Raw genomic sequence first — 16586 nt, 5'->3', positions numbered from 1 at the left:
GAACTCACTGAAGAAAGAGAACTCACTCTGGAAGTCCTAACAAGCCAAGGGCCAGGGGAGGGGGAGGCACCCGGGCCATGGGATCTTTAATGCAACAAGGCAACTGCCAGCCAGGCAGCGCAGACAGCGGGTAATGTTTTCAGGGCTGAGCAGCTCTGGTATACTGGAATAGACAACAGGAGCAGGGACTGGTCACTAAGGAAGGATACTGAGTTCTGGCTTCATCCCAGGCCAGAGAGTGCACATGGAGGCCGTGGTCCCCGATGACCACTCCACTGGACTTAACTATGTGGGAGAACTTTCCACCAAGCCTGGCAGCCTGCAGCCGGTGAGTATGATCAAGGCTGATACCTGGCCAGTCTGGCTCCTTCACAAGGACCTGCACCCAGCCTTCTTTTACCCCAGGCATGCACTGCAGCTGCGCTGCTGTATGCTCTCAGGAGTTGAGAGTGTGCAGAGGAGCTCACAGCCTTGGACATCAAGCCATGCGACAAGGACAAGGAGGTGGACACTGGAAGGCCAGGAGTCAGGCAACCACACCTGCAGGCCCCTGTCGGCTGGCTCTCTCCTGTGCCCACCCTGGCCCATCATCTGGAGACATGGGGAGGATGCCAAAGGAGCCAAGGTGTGATCACTGTGTACTTTCAGACTCTACCCCATCTGTTTCCAGGAGCCTCCCTCACTTACACAGCTCGGAACTGCAGGGCTGGGGGATGGGCTCCTAATACACTAGGAGCAGCTGGCTCATGGGGGTGGACTGCATTGAGGGTCAGGGCCAGTGTGTCCATACTGACAAATGGGCTGGGCCACCAGGGAAAGCATCACCACAGACAGGTGCCTGGTACATGGAGGTGGGTGGGGCAACAGTCTGCTTCATTACAACTCCAGGTAAGGGGCCAAGACGGCATCTTGACAGTTTCCTGTGCTTCACGGAATCATGTGGGAGGACTCAAATAGCACGTGGCACTACAATCTAGCCATGTGCCTGTTTTGCCCCTCTTTTTCTCCCCTGCAGAGATGTAAGTCTATTCCCTCCTTACCCTTGGGGATTCTGCAGAAACGGAACTCCTCTTCAGACTGCATCACTATGCAAGGTACACACCACAGTGCAGCTCACACCAATGCTGGTGTTGTGAAAATCCTAATACCAGACACCTGTGCCACATACCACACAGGGCCTGAGCACACAGGCTTTTGTTCCACTTTTAGGCCCAAATGCAAAGGTGGACAGAAAAAGCTGGAGTCACCAAGCTTGACATCAGAGAGGGAGGGAAGAAGGGAGGGAAGGAGGAAGGGAAAGAGAGAAGGAAGAGGAAAAGAGAGAGGGAGGGAAGAGAGAAAGAGGGGGGAAGGAGCAAAAGAGAGGGAGGGAAGGAAGGAGTTAAAGAGAAAGAGGAGAGAAAAAGGTGGGAGGGAAAGAGAGGGGAGGGAGGGAAGGAAGGAGAGAAGAGGAGGAAGGGAAGAAGGGAGGGAAGGACAGAAGATATAGACAGAAGGAGAGAGAAAAGGAAGTAGGGACAGAAGAGAAAGAGGGAGAGAGAAAGGGAGAGGGAGGAAAGGAGAAAGCAGAGTCTCCAGGAAGACAAACTTCAGCCTCACCAGTTCAAAAGCAGGTGACTAGAAGAGGCTTTACAATAGCCAGCCCCCAAGGGCTCCAAGGTGGGTGCTGATCTTGACACCATCGGACTAAATGAGCCGCAGGCCTTTAGTAGCAAGAGCAGCCTGAGGGGTGCTGGGCTGCACTTGACCTGCACAGGAAGCTAGACTGAATCCCGCTGGGTCTGCTCGATTCAGCAATGAGGTTTGAAAGGAGCAGGAGATGAAATAAACTTTCCAGAGCAAAAGGCTGGCTTGAGGCTTACTAAGGTGGCAAAGCCATCCTACCAGTTGCGCAAATGAAAACACGACTTCCTTTGATTTTCTTTTAAAGCGCTTTCTGGAGCTGCCAGGTGCTGGTTTGCAGCTGACGCCAGCCCCAGCTGGCTCTCTGCTCCCTGACCCCTCCCACAACAGGCTGCAGGAGGGGGAGCAGGCATCACCGTGGCAGGCCCTAGGATGGGGCCCCAGGGAGAGCCCTCCAGGGCACCACACATAGCTCTGGCCCACCTCTCCTATCTGCAGCCACTGAGGCTTTGATGTCAGGTGGCCACCAGCGCCCACGTTATGAAAGCCTCAAATGCCACTTGATTCCAGGAGCTCCTTCCTCCTCTAAAGTACCATCACCATTTTATCTCTAACTCCAGGATATCTCAGAGCCAGGGCTCTGCCCCACCCTCTCTCACACACCCCTCCATGTGGAGCTCTGAGGAAAAGTGCCTTTGTTGATTTTTCTACCTCCAAATCCTTCACACCAGCCTGGCTCTGCTGGCCCACAAGTCCAGGTACAGCCCCCATGTTCCCAGAGAACAAAAGGCTTTGCTCTGCTCTGTCCACCCTTCCTCTCCCCCGACAACCCAGTAACAACCCTTGAAGCACCTAGAACTGCAGGAGAGACAGCCAGGCAAGAAAGCAGTATGTGCTGGGGCCTAGGACAAGCAAGCCACCAAGCAGGAGGACAGGAGAGAAGGAACAGGCACACACAGGAGGCCCACCTCAGGTGTCCAGTGCCTATCTTTATGGATTTAGGATTCTCACAGCACAGGGCAAGGTCAGAGCATCTAGAACCCAGATTTCTGCCCCCAGACATTGAAACCAACCTGCTATGTGTCATGGGGGCTTTGGCATGAGCTCAGAGAAGAGGAGGTGGTCCTGGGGGTCTCCCAGGCTCCTTCCCTGCTCTCTGCTCCTCCATCTCTGAAGGGACTGTGTATCTCACAGAATCCCCAAATCTCTCACCCACACTCCACCTACAACTCCTCAAAATTATCCCCACACTTCACCCCAGGGTTCAACAAAACCAGCTTGCTACTTTTTATCTCCTGGAACACCCAACCCTTGGCTAGAGCTGTTCTTACAGCCCTGCATGGAGGGTGTCACCCACCTCCCCCTGAGCAGAGCAAGCCCTACCTGGACAGCCACCTCCAACCCTGGCTCATCTCTCCTTAATCACAGCTGAAACCAACTCTGCCCAGCCCTCCCCCACCACTCCTGGGCTGACCAGGTAGGTTGCTCCCCTCTGCAAGCTACCATGTCCTGCATTTAACCCCAGAGGGTCACGGTGGGAAGACACTCTGTCCACAGGATGTGTCCCAGATCAAATCCATGAGAACCCCAAGCTTGTTTATAATGGGCAATATAAAACGGTCTCATTTAGCATCATGCTGCAAACCAGAGGGGTTCTATGAAACTATACCCTTGTGGGCTCTCTAAGGGTTTGGAGGTACACCTGGCTGGAAGGTACATTGCACAACTGGAAACCATTTCAGCCAAATATATCTGGCCTGTTTTAGGACCAGGGAACCTCACTCAACCATGATTTACCTGATGCACTCATGCGCCTATATGGATGGATAAATCACACCTGCATGAATGCACACATCTGGACAGGCACACACATATCTGCACAAGCACAAATACACACACATCACAAATACACACAGAAGCAAGCATGCCAAGCCTGCATGAACACACCTACCTGCACAGGTACACACACAGATCTGCACACACACCAGCACACCTCCTGCACAAGTACACACATTGACCTGCATACATGCATGGGCACACCCCCTGCACAGGTACACATATGGACCTGCAAACATGCACAGGCACACCCACCTGCACAGGTTCACACACAGACCAGCATACGTGCATGGGCACACCCACCTGCACAGGTTCACACACGGACCTGCACACACACACAGGCACAACCCCCACACAGGCACACACACAGATCTGCACACATGCATGAGCATACACACCTTAACAGGCACACACATGGACCTGTACACAGACACCAGCACACCCCCTGCATAGGTTCACACACACGGATATGCACGCAGACACGGGCATACCCACTTGCACAGGTTCATACACATGGACCTGCATACATACATAGGCACACCCACCTGCACAGGTACACACAGACCTGCACACAGACACGAGCACACACACACACACACACACACACCCCGCACAGGTTCACAAACATGGACCTGCACACAGACATGGGCACACCCTCTGCACAGGTTCACACACATGGACCTGCACACAGACACAGGCACACTCACCTGCACAGGCACACACATTTTCACACTGGCCCTGGGCCTGGGGCACTGGGGATGAAGTCCCTCCCATCAGGAGGGAAGGAATCTGGAGAGGTGTGCCTGGTAGGCTGCCCTGGCAGCCCACGAGCAGACGTTTCATCTGCAGATCCTACCAGAGAATCTAACAGAAAAATCCCACAAGAGAACCCAATAGAAAAAGTCACTGTAGGGGCTGGGAAGGTGGCTCAGTGGTAGAGCGCTTGCCTTGCATGCATGAGGCCCTGGGTTCGATTCCTCAGCACCACATAAGCAAAAAGAAAAAAGCCAGAAGTGGCGCTGTGGCTCAAGTGGTAGAGCACTAGCCTTGAGCTGAAGAGCTGAGGGACAGCACCCAGGCCCAGAGTTCAGGCCCCATGACTGGACCCAAAAAAAAAAGAAAAAGAAAATTCAATGTACCTGAAGTGCTAGAACATAACAAAACGAAAAACCAGAATCCAGCTTTACTCTGGTTCTCGCCAATTAACCTCAGCTTCCGTGTCCTCATTTTTGACATTTGGAATGACATTTTTGTGAAGATAATTTTTAAATGACAAGTAAATTCAAGCAGCAAAAGAGACTAAAGAATATTTATTAAGTATACTCCCAAGAACAATGATAAAAACAATAATATTTTAATGACCCAAAGATGTCACTGCCATAAAAAATAGTTCTACGATATGTTTTACCCAAACCTACAAGGAATGCATGAGTGAATGTATACAGATCAGCTACAGCTTAAGACTGGACACCTTCTGAAAGTTCGTGAGGCTCAGAAGACCCAAAGAAATGAGCCTTTGGAAGGTCAAGTCCCAACACAGCTTCTAAGCTGGGTGACATTTGCCTCATGCGACCTGCTTCTGCAGTAAGCCATGAGATGCTACAGGAAGATCCAGTTCCAAGATGGTAAGGTAAGCACATGCGCGTCAGGGCCTCGCCAGTGGCATCCCACACACAGCAAAGGCCTGGTGGTGCTGGGCCCTGCAGGACCTCTGTGGGTGACCTGGACCAGATCTTCAGCAGGCCTACACTGCCATATCTGACGCCAGACACTTCCACAGCCTCAGAGACCAGGTCAGAAAGCTAAGTGCAGGACACCCCATCACAGCCCTGCGGTCCGGCCGAACTGCTGCCAATTTTGTCTCAGCTGTCACTGCTCATCTCACTGGATGCTCTGTCATTTTGGTAAGTTACCAAAACAGTACTCCAGGCGGGCAGCCTGGGCAAGTTTCTCAGTTCTGGAGTCTAGAAGGTCAAGGTGTGAGCACTTCTAGTTCCTTCTGAGGCCTCTGTCCTTGGCTTTGGATACCATCTCTGCCCATGTCCACATGTGGTCACACTGTGTGTACCACTCCATCCTGGTTCCCTCTTCCCACAAGGACCCGGGGTCAGACTAGTACCCCACTGTAACGGCATCATATATGTAAAGACCCTTTCTCTAACAGGTCACATTCTGAAGCAGTGGGGGCTAGGGTTCCTGCCTGTGGTATGAGGGAATACAACCCAGCCTATCATTGATGGGAAATGCCATGTGACAGTGCAGGTGCTCAGGACAGAGCTGGAAACAGGACAGGCTGTGCTGTCCCCTGGCAGAACACACCCAAGGGCTCAGGGTGCCCAGCACACACCCCAGCCTGTGGGCCTCCATGATGCAGCACTCAGTAGTCAAGGGCTCTGCACACTGATGCGCTGCTCCTAGTTTTGGCCCAGCCTTCCTTGGCTCTGCGCTGATGTGTCCAGCAGGATTCTGAACCCTGATGAGACTGGCACACATCCGTGCAGGAGAAACAGAAGCAAAGGAAGGGTGGGATGCTCTGACTTGCAACTCAGACCACAGGAAGACAGACCCAGGGGCCCAGCAGAACCACGAAATTAGATGGCTCGTTCACAGACAAGTCCTGTTACCTAGCAACCATAACAGGTTACTAGGGCGGCAGGTGTAGCTAGCAAGGATTTGCCAGGACAAAGGATGAACAAATTTAACAGTGGTATTCAGTTGAAACTTTGTTGAAAATGAACTATACAACTTGCGGGTGGAGACTGAAGGGAAAAACTAGGAGAGAAGGGTGATACTGTCTAAACAGAAATGTACGCATTACCTGACTTACGTAACTGTAACCCTTTGTCCATCACCTTTATAACAATTAATTTTTTAAAAAAGGAAAGAAAAGGGGCAAGAAGCCTTTTCAAAAGAAGTATACACACACACACACACACACACACACACACACACACACAAGAAGAGACAGTAGCAGGGGGTACAGGTGTAATTTAATTTTAATTAAAATAATCACCGTGCTCAAAGGGACTCATTGAAACACACATGTGGAAAAAAATCCTGTAGCTACAAAAACAAAATTCCCAACCAGATGTAACTCAGCCTGAACATATACTTATGCTCCTTACAGATTGAAAATCTATGTAAGTTAAAATATGTATGTATTATCAGATATATACATAGATGTGCATTGTAAGAATAAAGGTAATAATATCCGTTAGTTTTACAAACAAAAAAGAGATCAAGGGTTTTCAAATAAGAAATGATGGTAGACAAAACATTACAAATATTATGAATATTGCCAGATGCCTTTACACAGAATATTTATTCCTTCAGAACTGACAGTTATAAAATGTAACTAATGATGCAAGGTCAATTAATAGTTTAGACTATATCACAATTATAATGTTTTAGAATCATTTCATGTATTAGCTTGCATAAGAGTAACAGACCATACAAGTTTAATGTAATAGTCATTCAATTTCATTCAAATTAAAACTATTTCAAGAAAAAGTCTGATTTGGGATTCATCATCTAGCAATGATGGGAAATTAAAACTGGAAACTCAACTTAAAAATTCAGGGACAGAATTGGGGATTTAGCCCAGCGGAAGAGCACTTGCCTGGCAAGAGCAATGCCCTGAGTTTAGTCCTCAGCACCAGGGGAGAAAAAATTCAGGAACAGACCAAAGTTCCATAGTCCAGCTAGACCAAAACAGAAGACAGTATAAAGAAAGGAAAGTCTACAACACTGGTGCTCACTAGACACTTTGTTGAAAATGAATGACACAACTTGTGTGTGAGGATAGAAGGGAAAAATTGGGAGGGAAGGAGGGAAGTGTGACACTGTCCTAAAAGACATGTACTCCTTACCTGACATATAAGTGAAATCTTTCTGTGTATCACCTTTATAGTAACAATAAAAAAATTTAAGTACAGCGAGAAATTTATTTTCAATAATCAAAACTTAACAGACTTTGCTGATGCCAGTGGCTTAATCCTAGCTACTCAGGAGGCTGAGTAGCTAGGATTCAAAGCCAGCCCTGGCAGGAAAGTACATGAGATTCTTATCTCCAGTTAACCACCAGAAAACTGGAAGTGGTGCTCAAGTTGTAGAGTGTTCACCTTGAGCTGAACAGTACCCAGGCCCAGAGTTCAATCAAGCCCTAGGACCAACAAAAATAAATAGAAACCTTAACAGACTTTATAAGAATGCTAAAGAAGACAATTGCTTGTAATTTTAAGGTCTAGAGACTAAAGCTACATTCCATTTGAATGTTGAAATGATTACCACAGACACATCACCATTTTCAGTCATTAAAAGATGAAGAATTGCTAGGATTTGCCCAAACTACAAATCCTAGCTATTAAGTTCCTCCTGAAAAAACAAAAACCTTCCCAGAAGTAGTGTGTTCCTTCTGTGTCTTGTACATTTACACATGACAGTCTGACAGCCAGCTGGATTAATGAGGTATTCATCCATGTTTCTGCCTCTCTACCAGCCCAGGGAACTCTGGGAAGAGTCCTGATCTGTCAGGGTAAAAGGCTGTGATGAACCACAGACAAGAGACTGCCTAGCCTGCAGTGTTCTGTCCCTGATACCTACTGTATTGTCTATTCAGGGAAGAAGACACCAAACGTAACGTTCATGTACAGAAATCCAAAATGCAGAAATCGAAAAATGCTCTAGAAAGGAAAACACACTACCCATTGCAACAGTTCTAGTTTTTCTTGAGTGACTGGAGAGCGGTAATGGCATTCAGCAATGTCAGAAGTAAAAGCTGTGGGAGGGGTGTAACACCTGATGTGTCTTCTGAGGCATTCCTGCAACACCTTTATGTGTGCCAAGGTTTGCTTGTTCATGGGTTTAGTCAATGAAATCCCATCATCCCACTGACCAAAGCCTCAAGTCTAGATGAAAAGAAAGATAACCCTTCACCTTTAAGAGTTGCCACCAGAAAGGAAAGAGGAATCTCCAGTGGCAGTGGCACCTTGCACAATCAGAAGTAGCCAAGCCCCAGATGAAAGCAAATACCTCTTCCTTTTCACAAATGCACAGTAGAGCAGCTCCAGGTATAGCCAAGCTACTCACTACATTGTTAATCCTTGACTACAAACATTCTTAATGTAATATTTTTAAACAAAACTTCAAGCAGTAGTCTTGTATTCTAGGTAGGTCATTCTACAATTGGCGTCAGCCCTAAGCAAACATTTAGCTATTTGGACAAAATGTGTATTTAGTATATCTTGTGCATGCATTTAGGTGTTTACATATGCATGTGTGACATAAAAGGATAGTAGTTAAATCCCTGGGACTGTGTATAATAAAACGTTAAATAGAAATTCTTAAAAGGTCTTGTACTGGGGAAATGACTGTAGAGAAATAGACACCGATTGAAGTTTGGGAAGAGAAAGAAACAAAAATATTATCAAAATGAAACATAAATTACAGTCTCTTGACTTTTGGTAGTAGGCCAAAATAATTCAACAGGGGAAAGAGTTGTCTTTTCAAAAAATGGAGTGGAAACAACTGAATATCCATAGCAAAAACAAGTGCTTTACCTTACTACAGCTAAAATGGAACATTAGTGCCATAATAACATTCTTAGAATGCTAAAACACTGGGACTCCTCACAGAGATTGTGAACTTGTCAATGGTTTCTTAGCTATAACATCAAGAGCATAAGCAACCACAGGAAAAGTAAGTAGACAGAGATAAGACAGAGTTCACCTGTAAGTGCTTGGCTAGGGATTGATGCTGGGAATGTTCACTGGGTTTGTTTGTTTTCTTGTTGGCTGGGGGCCTGAACTCTGGGCCTGGGCAGTGTCCCTCAACTGTTCAGCTCAAGGCTCTACCACTTGAGCCACAGTGCTACTTCTGGCTTTTTCAGCTTATGTGGTATTGAGGAATCGAACCCAGCGCCTCATGCATGCAAGGCAAGCACTCTACCATTAAGCCACCTTCCTAGCCCTCACTGGTTTTTATTGCAAGCACCCACCCTTTATGTTCTGAATAATCAAAGTTGTTGGACAGACAGCTGCCTGACTGACAGATGTAAGACTCCTCCCTTGTGCTCATTTGACTTGGGCAGGGAATTGTCAAACAAGCAGCCCCACCTCTGGAGACTGGCTGGACTGTCATCATGGTGGACCAGGGCTTGGAATGCTCTATAGTCATTCCAAGGAAGCTCCACTCTGACTTCAGGACAATGGAACCACACTGCGGCTGAAGCCATGACTTCTGCTGCAAGATGACTTGCTCCAGTCACAACCACTCCAGATGAGCTGCACCTGCTCAGTCTTTCTTTCTTTTTTTCTTTCTTTCTTTTCTCTCTCTTTTCTTTCTTTCTTTCTCACTCTCTCTCTTTCTTTCTTTTTCTGGTCAGTTGTGGGGCCTGAACTCTGGGCCTGGGCACTGCCCCTCAGCTCTTCAGCTCAAAGCTAGCAGTCTACCACTTGAGCCACAGTGCCACTTCTGGGTTTTTTCTGCTTATGTGGTGCTGAAGAATCAAACCCAGGGCCTCCTCATACATGCTAGGCAAGCACTCTACCACTGAGTTACCTTCCCAGCCCCATACCTACTGGGTTTTAACTGCCACCATGACAAGTATTGGCCCTCTAGATGGCCCTGCCCATCCTGCAGTTATAATTGCACTCAGAACTAGGGATGGAGTGTGACTGGGCCCAAAGGTGATTGGTGCATATGTGAGCTTAAAAGAGATTGATCAGAACTAGAAGCTGTGCACCAACAAGGCTGTGGCTGAACAAGAAGCTGTGTACAGAATTCCACACCCCTCTTCTAGCTAATTAAGCAGGTTAGTTTTCAGTCTTTTCAGGTCAGTCCAGGAGATTTCTTTCCTGTGTGCTGTCTTCCAGTGATATAACATTAGGCTCCTGAACAGAACTTTTTTTTACCCACTTGTTGTCTTAATCATGGATACAGAAGACAAAACCTGAGCTTCCAACCCCAAGAACAGCAGTACCAACAGTTCTTAGGAGGCTGAAGGATTCCAGAGATCAGCCCACAGCAATTACTGAAGAAGCTGATACAACAAAGGACTGTGGAAGTCCTGGGCAGGTGAGATGGTGGACAGTGAGAGCACAGAAGATAAAGAGCTGCGATGAACCACAGACAAGAGACTGCTGCCTGCAGTCACTACAACAATCCAGAGCCACCGAAGGTTAGGAGCCAAGGGGCTCCTGACACCTGAATCTCGAAAGCAGTCACATTAGCTGCTGGGTGCAAGGCCACTGGCATTTAAAGCCCAGGACAATAAGCTTTGACCTAAGAACCTACAGCTATAAGTCTCTGGCTTTGAAAGTTTGAAGCCCATAGTTCTCAAAGCCTAGAACTGTATGTAAAGCCTCTAGATCTGCAAGATCAACTTACAAGCACCTGGCCTGCAAGAGTTCAGGCTGCACACATTAAAAATTACTGTACGCCTATTTGCAATTACCATCCAAGTAGAGCAAAAAGATCCACACACAACCCAGTCATGTATGACAGGCCTTCCATGTTAGCTTTTCCTGTTACTTTCTCTGTCCCTGAAATGTCCACTGAGATGCTCACATACTGCAGGCAGTGCTTAGATGGGGCCTTGAGAGATGACTGTTCACAAAAGCTCTGACTGCACAGATGGATTCATAATCTGACGGCAGTGGAAATATGAGGTGGTTGGCCTGGCTGGAGTATTCAGGTCAATGGGGATGTGTCTTTGAAGGTCATGTACCTGGCCTGGGGCTGCTTCTCCATCTGACTCCCATCTGCTGCTTGGCTGCCGAGAGATAGGCAGCGCTTCTCTACCACACACTCCCCACACTGCCACACCTGTTCAGCTTCATCTCAGCACTAGAAACCCTAGGACTAAAGCTCTGAGACAGGGACCCAAAATAAATCCTTCTTCCCTGAAATTCTCTCAGGCATTTGTCCCAACAATGAAAAACTAACAACAATTCTTGTTGTTCACTGCTGAGAGGAGTGTAAGCAAGGTTCTTGCACAGCAATCACCAAAAGCCTTTTGAAAAAGTGAAAAATCCGGGGCTGGGAAGGTGGCTCAGTGGTAGAGTGCTTGCCTTGCATGTATGAGGCCCTTGGTTCGATTCCTCAGCACCACATAAGCAAAAAGGAAAAAAAGCCAGAAGTGGCGCTGTGGCTCAAGTGGTAGAGCGCTAGCCTTGAGCTGAAGATCTGAGGGACAGCGTTCAGGCCCCATGACCGGACCCCCCCCCCAAAAAAAGAAAAATCTTTCCCTTGATACTATTTTGATCCTTTTAAGAAGCAAATGAAGGATGTGGACACAAACTAAGCTTCAAGCACAGTTTCACAATCTCACTGATTAGTAGTGAAACAGTAAGTAAAACAAGAGGACAACAAACCCAATGTTAACCAAAGAAAACTGCAGCATATTACATACCCATTAAAATACCTTTGTAAAACATAAATTACAATGTTCAGAATTTATTAATTACAACAAAAAGGTCACCCATCATCTGGTCTACGATACATGGAAGGATAATGGAAAATTATGAGGGTTTCACATTTTTAATCACTTTTCTTCTATCTTCTATAGTAAACACAAATTACTCATTAATAAGAAAAAAAATCACCTTAGCAGATAAACCACAGGGTGGAAGTCAGATTGTCAAATGGGCCAGCTCCCCCCTTCCATGCTTTGTGTGTCTGAAATTAGCAGCATGCAGGGTGAGTTTCCAAACTGTGTACTTATTGCTTGTCATGTAAATTAAAGACCTTGTATTTAACACTTTTCCATACTTTTAGATAAACTTGTTCTTTGCAAGAATAATTGGTGTTTATTTTCCAAAACTTTGCTGTGAGCAGATGTGATGACAAGCAACAGCATTTATCTAATGAACTACAGCTGTCTTAATCGGGCTCCTCCAGTCTTCTGTTGCACTTGTAAAATGCTACAAGGAATATTAAAAAATCTATTCACTTTAACTTATAACAGCTTATGAAATAAAAATGAGTCATAAAAAAGAGAAAAAATCACAGTTCTTAAAAATAAAAGTGAGTTGGGGACTCTAGAACTGCCCATCACCCTGCCCAGAAGACACCCAAGGCCTGCTTCCTGCTGAGCTGTTCTGAGCTCCCTGGGACAGGGCAGAACATGGAGCAGCCATGATTCAAATAGAGGTGTTTAAAACTCAAGGTTCTTCTCTCTTCTTTATCTGACTGGGGCATTGATTACAAACAGCTGTTTGTGCTGAACCCCACGGAATGCTGTACCCCTCAAAAAAGCTAAAAACAACTCTAACTCCTGTATATATATATTTTTAAGTGCTTTGAGCTCAAAACAAAAGAAGCTCCAGTTTAAAAAGGGGAGGTAAGGGGAGGAAGGGTCCACCTTTCCTGAATTATCAGGTCTGGCCAGGTGTATGCAGCAGTCCTTTAAACCAGGTCAGCTCACCACCCCATGACTGCAAAGACAGCCACACCCTGTCCTCTGCAGAGTGGAGGTAACCATCTCTCTGCCCCAGGGCTGTGTGAAGATGAAGGGTGTCTGTCCATGGAAAAGCAGTGCAGCATCACCAGGAGCCCCGGTCCAGCCTCTCCTACACAGGATCCTGGAAGAGAACCCAGCCGCCTCCTCTGACCCCTATGGTGGGCCTGCTTGCTATTAAGCACATCCTGAGCTTCAGCCTCCCTAGCATCTCCAGCTTGGCACAACACCAAGGCATCAGGAACTGTTTCCAGTGAGCCCACAGATGGGCTCCAGTGTACAGGCTCTCCTCGAAGACAAGGGGTCTCTATTTAACTCTGGCCTCAGGAGAAAGATTTCCTCTTTTTGCTAGTCAAAGACTTTAAGCCAGCTGGGTGTCTGTAGCTCACACGTGTAATCCTAGATACTCAGGAGGCTGAGATCTGAGGATCATGGTTCTTCAAAGCCAGCCCGGGGAAGAAAAGTCCAAGAGACTCTGATCTCCAATAAACCACTAGAAAACCGGAAGTGGCGCTGTGGCTCAAAAGGTAGAGCACTCACCTTGAGCTGAAGAGCACAGGGACAGTGCCTAGGCCCAGAGTTCAAGCCCCACAACCAACCAAAAAAAAAAAAAAAAAAAAAGATGTTAAGCCAAATAAACTAGAAGCAAACTCTAAGGGCAAAATTATCATCAATGCTAATTAACATAGCTTCCTCTCTTGCTTCTCAAGGTCAGGCCTCCCTCCAGATGACTACAGGGTTGCTGGCAGGGTACATAAATTTAAAACCCTTCTAAGAAGTCTAGCCACTAACAGAAAAGGCAAAGGGCCCAATCCCAGCTAGCCACAACCAAGACCTCACAAAGCCAAAGACTGTAGTCCTCCCTCCCTCCATGTGTGAACCTGCCCATTCCTTTGCCTCCTGAAAGCCAATCTCAAGACCAAGGATGAAAATCAAAAGGAGTCTGACCTAGGATGCGAAGCTACCTCCCAAATTTCATGCTGCTTCCAAAAGTGAGCCTGCATGCTGCATTGCTTATTTGCACAGCAGGCAGGCAATGAGGCTGACAGACTGCAGGGCTATTTTAAGGGAATATGCTGCAAGTCTGGCTTGGAGAAGGCCCTGGGCCCTGTGCTCCCAGGACAGATCCCATGTCGCCCATCCCAGCAGAGTTAACCGCCTGTCAACCAGCAAACACAGTGTGTATATTCAGGTCCTCTGGACAGAGGGCCCACACCACCAAGCTGGCAAAGAGCTGGAGGAGCAAAGGAGAGGAGGAGGAGGAGGAGTAAACGGAGACAGAGGAGTAGGACCCTCCACTAATGAACTTTGGAGACATGCTCCAGGAAGCTGAAAACAAGGCAACACAGACAGAGGCTGGGAATATTAGCCTGAAGGTGACCAAGATCCTCACTCATAATTACAAAAGTGCACTTTTTAGGGCTGGGTTCCAATTCTTGCACTATGTACTCCCATTATTGGGCCACAGGGCAGCTCCAACTCCAGCTGAGAAAGCAAGCAGGTCCTCAAGTCCTTCATGAGGACTCTGAAGGCTTCTGGGTCATTCTGAGGCCTTCTCTACTCTCAGTAGCACAGGCAGTGAACATTCACATACAACACAGTTACACATTTATGTATTGTCACATTTACATACCTGTGTATACCTCTTTTTTTTTTATAATGGGCAAGGTAAGTATCCTCATTGGATTGCATTCCCAATTACAAACATTCTACTATGAAACCTGATTACCTGGTTGGCTGAGGCAGGAGGTATTGTGTTCAAGGCCAGCCTGACCTGCCATCACTGTAAATTAGTCACCAGCCTGGGCTATATAACAAGAATCTCTCAAAAAAAAAAAAAAAAGAAGCAAGTTAAAAATTAAAAGAAATAGTCTGGAGACTTGGTGTAAGTGGTAGAGTACCTGCTTAGCAAGCCCTGAGTTCAATCCCCAGTACTGCCAAAATCAAAAAGGAAGAAAAAAATCATCTAGGTGTCGGTGGCTACTCAGGTGGCTGAGATCCAGAGAATAATGGTTCAAGGCTAGCCAGGGCAGAAAAGTTCAATAAACTCTTTTTTTTTTTTTGGTCCAGTCGTGGGGCCTGAACTCTGGGCCTGGGTGCTGTCCCTCAGCTCTTCAGCTCAAGGCTAGCGCTCTACCACCTGAGCCACAGCGCCACCTCTGGCTTTTTTCTTTTTTTGCTTATGTGGTGCTGAGGAATCGAACCCAGGGCCTCAGGCATGCAAGGCAAGCGCTCTACCACTGAGCCATCTTCCCAGCCCCTCAATAAACTCTTATCTCCAAAATAGCCAGCAAAAAGTAAACCTGAAGGCATGCTTCAAGTGGTAGAGCAAGAAAGCAAACCATGAAATCATGAGGCTGTGACTCAAACCCCAGCACCACCAACAATTAATTGAAATAAAATCTGATTTTAGATCAAATGTCACCTTCTTGCTCTCCACTAGCTCTCGCTGTCTTTCCTCCTCCTCACTGCCCACCCTGTGTGATTTGTTTACAAACAGGACCACAAAGACAGAAGACCAAACTAGGAGGCTGCTTTCCTTACAAGTGAGCAGCACAGAATGCTGAAGCATGTGTGCCACCGCAGGCTGAAGGCCTCCACTCCTTCTCTCCTCTTGAACACATCCGCTGCTATCCATGCTAACTAGGTGCCAGGATTTCTCCAACTTGGATCTGGCATCTATTTTAAGGCCCCATAAACCAGTGTGTTGTTTCAGTGAACCTAAACTCAAGCATCACGAACCACTGAGCTTGCCCCTCCACCCCGCTGCATGCACACCAGACTCTCTTTAGGGAGGGCATATTCTAAATTAGCTCTGGACTTAAAGGACAAGGAACACCGAAAGCAGAATTTGAACCTAACACCAAACAACACGTCATACTGCTCTTCATAACTGTGAGTAATGCACAGGACAGATGAAAGGGCCCTGCTGCAGAATTTCTCCCATTACAGATTAGTAAGAAATACAAGACTGCTTTACAATTCCTTTCGGAGTGTTCATCCTTCTTGAACCAGCCCAGGCCCGATTCTCACTCATAACTGGCGCAATCTAGCACAATTCCCCTCCCTCTCTGAAACCTAAGAGGCTTGCTTACTCCTAGGTAGACTTAGATCTGGCATGCTCCAAGACACACAGTGAAATCACAGATGCTGGCTGCATAGGGCTGCCAAACCGGAGCTCTGAGCTAGAACAACCTTAGAGCTGATGTGGACAACAGCTGTCCAGGGCAGGAGGCCTGAATGACACTCCGGAAAATGAGATGTGTGCAAATCGCACGCTCAGCCGCGGTGCAAAGGATCACACTTTACAATTCACCCACCCAAAGCACTGCCCTGCTACCCCCATCCCCACCACGACCACCCTCACAGGCGTCCAGCCCCGCAGACCATTCCCTCCCAGCCCCGCAGCCTGCGGACTCCAGCAGGCCGCAGCGTGGCGATCTGGACAGCCGGGGTTCAAGTGCCAGCAATAAAGTAAAAGGAGAAAGAGGGCGGGTAAAGCCGCGTCGTGCCCGGCGCAGCCACTCCCCAGTTCTCCACTCGGCCGGGGGTCTGGGGAGGGGGCAGTGAGGGACGGCCCGGCCGGGGACCGCGGGCCGGCAGCAGAGGGTCCGGGGGCTGGAGATCCTGGAGGCGGGGCGGGGGCTGGGGACTCCGGGGCAAGACAGCT

The 16586-nt window shown here is 47.6% G+C and overlaps 1 protein-coding gene across 1 annotated transcript in view; it reads left to right on the top strand.

The window, feature by feature from the left end:
- The first annotated feature begins 244 nt into the window (after positions 1-244).
- The window catches only part of Cog2 (component of oligomeric golgi complex 2), a 99560-nt gene continuing 83218 nt past the window's right edge, over positions 245-16586 (top strand). Inside the window, exons 1-2 of the mRNA XM_013014575.1 lie at positions 245-328; positions 1016-1094. Coding sequence (XP_012870029.1) covers positions 245-328; positions 1016-1094 — 163 coding nt within the window. The remainder of the gene's footprint in view (positions 329-1015; positions 1095-16586) is intronic.

This window comes from Dipodomys ordii, unplaced genomic scaffold, assembly GCF_000151885.1.
Source record: "Dipodomys ordii isolate 6190 unplaced genomic scaffold, Dord_2.0 Scaffold24, whole genome shotgun sequence".
Taxonomy (NCBI): domain Eukaryota; kingdom Metazoa; phylum Chordata; class Mammalia; order Rodentia; family Heteromyidae; genus Dipodomys; species Dipodomys ordii.
This window is presented reverse-complemented; position numbering and strand designations above follow the sequence as displayed.